The 4,013-nt window shown below is 50.2% G+C and overlaps 1 protein-coding gene across 1 annotated transcript; it reads left to right on the plus strand.

The window, feature by feature from the left end:
* The first annotated feature begins 912 nt into the window (after window positions 1-912).
* LOC119960691 (G-protein coupled receptor 84-like) lies at window positions 913-2,984 on the plus strand. The gene has a single exon (XM_038788309.1). The coding sequence runs from the start codon at window positions 1,098-1,100 to the stop codon at window positions 2,220-2,222; it is 1,125 nt and encodes a 374-aa protein (XP_038644237.1). The 5' UTR covers window positions 913-1,097; the 3' UTR covers window positions 2,223-2,984.
* Window positions 2,985-4,013: the final 1,029 nt, after the last annotated feature.

Genomic DNA, 4,013 nt, shown 5'->3' on the forward strand with positions numbered 1-4,013 from the left:
CCCTATAATATACACAGGGGCTGTTATTCTATGCAATATACCCAGTGGCTGTTATTATCTATAATATTGACCGGGACTGTTGATCTCAATAATATACACAGGGGCTGTTATTCTCTATAATATACACAGGGACTGTTATTCTCTTTAATATACACTTGGGCTTTGTTTGTCAATAATATGCACAGTGCCTGTTATTCTCTATAATATGCACAGATACTGTTATAATATATAATATACACAGTGGCTTTTATTGTCTTTAATGTACACAGGGCCTGTTATTGTCTGTAATATGCACAGGGACTGTTATTGTCTACAATATACACAGGGACTGGTATTCTCTATAACATACACAGGGGCTGTTATTCTCTATAACATACACAGGGGCTGTTATTCTCTCTAATATACAGAGGGAATGTATCTCTCTGATATAAACAGGGTCTGTTATTCTCTATAATATACACAGACTGTTTTTCTCTGTAATATACATAGGGACTTATATTCACTATAATATACACAGGGCAGGGACTGTTAAATTCTATAATATCCACATGGGCTGTTATTTTCTAGAATGTACACAAGGACTGTTATTCTCTACAATGTACATAGGGGCTGTTATTCTGTATATTATACTCAGGGGCAGTCATTCTCTATGGTATACACATTGACCTCGGAGTTTGTGATCTGACTGTGAACCCCCTGAGCATTTAGCGGAATGGTTCCATTATTGCCAAATTGTGGTCCGTGGAAATTACGTCTCTCTCTCTCTCCCTCTCTGGGTGATTTGGAGAAGAAGGTTCAGAAAAGGGAAGCAGTTCGAGAACAAACTTAGCGTCAGAGGAACTGTTTGTGCGAACCCTCTCTCGCAGCTCTATAAAGGGGCTCCGAGCAAGTACCGAGCAGAGGCAGGGAAGGAGTCACAACCACTGTACTCGCAGGGTCGAGGCGCCATCACAGCTGGTCTCCTATTTCAAGAAGCGCTTTTCCTCTTCGGTTGTGGTCTTCGGTTGTGGTCTTCGATTGTGGTCGTCCATTGCGGTCTTCAATTGGCATTTTGGATTGTGATTTTCAATTGTTGTCTTTCCCATAAGGGGAGGTCGATGGATCCCAACTCGTCCTTCAGCAACCTGACCTGCCACCCGGCTGTCGTCAACTACTTTGGTGCCCTATTGGGGATCCTGGTGACTGCCGTGGGGACCGTGGGCAACGTCATGACTGTGCTGGCCTTTGCCACGGACAAGAGGATTCGCACCCGCCTTAACGTGCTCATCCTCAACCTGACAGTGGCCGACCTCATCTACTGCGCCTTCCTCCAGCCCGTGACGACCGACACCTTCATCCACTTCGCCTGGCGCCAGGGTGAGGGCATGTGCCGTGTCTTCGGCCTGATCCTCTTTGTGGCCAACGCTGTCTCCATCTTCAGCCTGATTCTCATCGCCATGAGCCGTTTCGTCCTCATCTCGGACGCCCGGTGGTTCGACCGGGTCTACTCCCGCCGCACGATGCCCTTCTTCCTGGCCCTGCCCTGGCTGTTGGGCCTGACTCTCTTCGGGCCCCTCTGGAATATCTATGTCTTCCTGCCGCCTGTCTGCACCTGCAGCTTCCACCGGGAGCGAGGGAGGCCTTACACCACCATCCTCATGTTCTTCATGTTTGGACTTGGACTGAGCTGCATTGGGATGTTCTACTTCCTCATCCATCGCAAGGTGAAGGCGGCTTCCCAGGCACTGGAGGGTTACCGGCTGGAGGGCGATGGTCGCGGGAGGAAGCCAACGGAGGCAGGGGTCTCCGCTGCAGACAGCGGGATCGCCAACGGGTCCAGCGCCAACTCCCTCTCCGGGGAGGCGCCCACCAGGTCGACTGATGCCACCAGCATTGAGACCGGAGCCCCTGGCAACGAAATGGCCCTCCAGGCCGGGGAAAGCGGGACCTCCAGCTGCCAGGCCAAGAGGAGCAGCAGCGGCGAGTTTCGCAAGGTGACCCGCATGTGCTTCGCCATGTTCCTGGTCTACGTGACCTGCTACTTCCCCTTCTGCTTCCTGCATGTGGTGGACGGGAAGAAGCGGGCCCCCGTTCTCGTCCACATGGTGGCCGGCAATTTCACCTGGCTGAATAGCTGCATCAACCCAATCCTCTACGCCATAATGAATCGGCAGTTCAAGGACGCCTACTGGGGGGTCCTGCGCAAGGGAGCCAACCTCCTCGCTCGCCCGTGGAGGCAATAGGATGTTTCTTTGAGCACACCTTCCCACCTCCCTCCCATCCAAGAGTCTGTTGCATAGGAACAGGATCAGGACTTTCACCCACTCTGCTCCAGCCTGCTACACATCAACAGGTGGAAGCCATACATCCCCTCCTCCTTTGATTTGGCGAGGCCACGACTGGGAGATTTTTTGCCTCCTCAAGTGAAGGTCGGTGTTGCACTACAATGAGCGCAGCGAACAATTCCTGAGATAGCGGGAGTGACATTGGAGGAGAGATGGAGTCAGTTAGGATAGTATTATCCGGCGTTAAGTCGAATGTTGGAGGGGCTTATAAAAACCTACGAATTTAGAACAGTTCGTAGTTCTGAATTTAGAATTCAGACAGTGTAGATGCAGGATGGACAATCTCGATGTTGGGAGTTTCCATAACCAGGGGGTCTTGGTTTGAGGATACGGAGTAGACCGTTTAGGGCAGAGATGAGGAGCAATTTCATCATTCAAATATCGGTTGGTCTGTGGAATTCGCTACCACAGGAAGCAATTGAGACCAAAACATTGTATGTTTTCGAGAAGCGGTTAGATTTCACACTTGATGCAACGGAATCTGAGGGGGTGGGGACCAGGTGACTAAGTTTAAATTTAAAAATGGAATGCCCGATTCATTGTTTTTCCAATTAAGGGGCAATTTAGCGTGTCCAATCCACCTCCCCTGCACATCTTTGGGTTGTGGGGGAGAAGCCCACGCAAACACGGGGAGAATGTGCAAACTCCGCACTGACAGTGATCCAGAGCTGTGATGAACCTGGGACCTCGGTACCATGAGGCAGCAGTGCTAACCCACTGCGCCACCTGGCTTCCCGGTTGGTGACTGAGTTGGATCATCAGCCAAGATCAGAATGAAGATCGGAGAAGGCTCGAAGGGTAGAATGGACTATACATTTTCTCCAAAAGCTGAATTGGGCTTTTATTTCTTGGTGTTTTTTCTGGGAATAACGGTAACTATTAATGGGGTATTGTGTTACTGCATTAATTAAGGGGTAATTGTAAGATATTGCCTTTTGTGATGTTAAAGTTATTTACATGCTGTATTAATAAACTTTTGTTGTAATCTACCACATCATCGTCTCTTTGTTGGATCACTCCTTTTTTTCCTAAATTTTAGAGGACCGAATTATTTTTTCCAATTAAGGGGTAATTTAGAGTGGCCAAACTAACTATCCTGTACATCTTTGGCTTGTGGGGATGAAACCCACGCAGACACGGGGAGAATGTGCGAACTTCACACGGACAGTGACTCAGTGCCGGGATTCGAACCCATGCCCTCAGCGCCATAGGCAGCAATGCTAACCACTGTGCCGCCGTGTTGGATCAGTTCTGAAGTACGGTATCTTTCCGCACTGCCTCATGGCGGTTTCGGCCCAGTTTCCGACCCACTACTTGGGTCGGTCAGTGACCGTAGTAGACACATAGGCTGGACTCCGCGCCGAATGGGGAGGCTCTGCACCGCCTCCGGCCTCCCCACCGTCAACCTGCGGCTTCCTTCTCCAAGCGTCATCCACAACATATTCCGCGCGAGGTGTGACGGCTCCCACCCAGTTCCGACTCTTCACCCTCCCGCTTCTCGTCTCCAACTCGGTCTCTATCTTCAAGCTGGTCACTTCACGTTTCTTAAAAATCACATCCCCCGCTGGGATGATACATTCAGGCCGGAGACAGGGGTCCGCGCAGGCGGGCGATCCCGACACTTAGTCAGGACGGCGAGAGGAAGATCAGCGGTGAGTTGCCAGATCTCCGTCTAAATATATACATATA

This window comes from Scyliorhinus canicula, unplaced genomic scaffold, assembly GCF_902713615.1.
Source record: "Scyliorhinus canicula unplaced genomic scaffold, sScyCan1.1, whole genome shotgun sequence".
Classification (NCBI taxonomy): domain Eukaryota; kingdom Metazoa; phylum Chordata; class Chondrichthyes; order Carcharhiniformes; family Scyliorhinidae; genus Scyliorhinus; species Scyliorhinus canicula.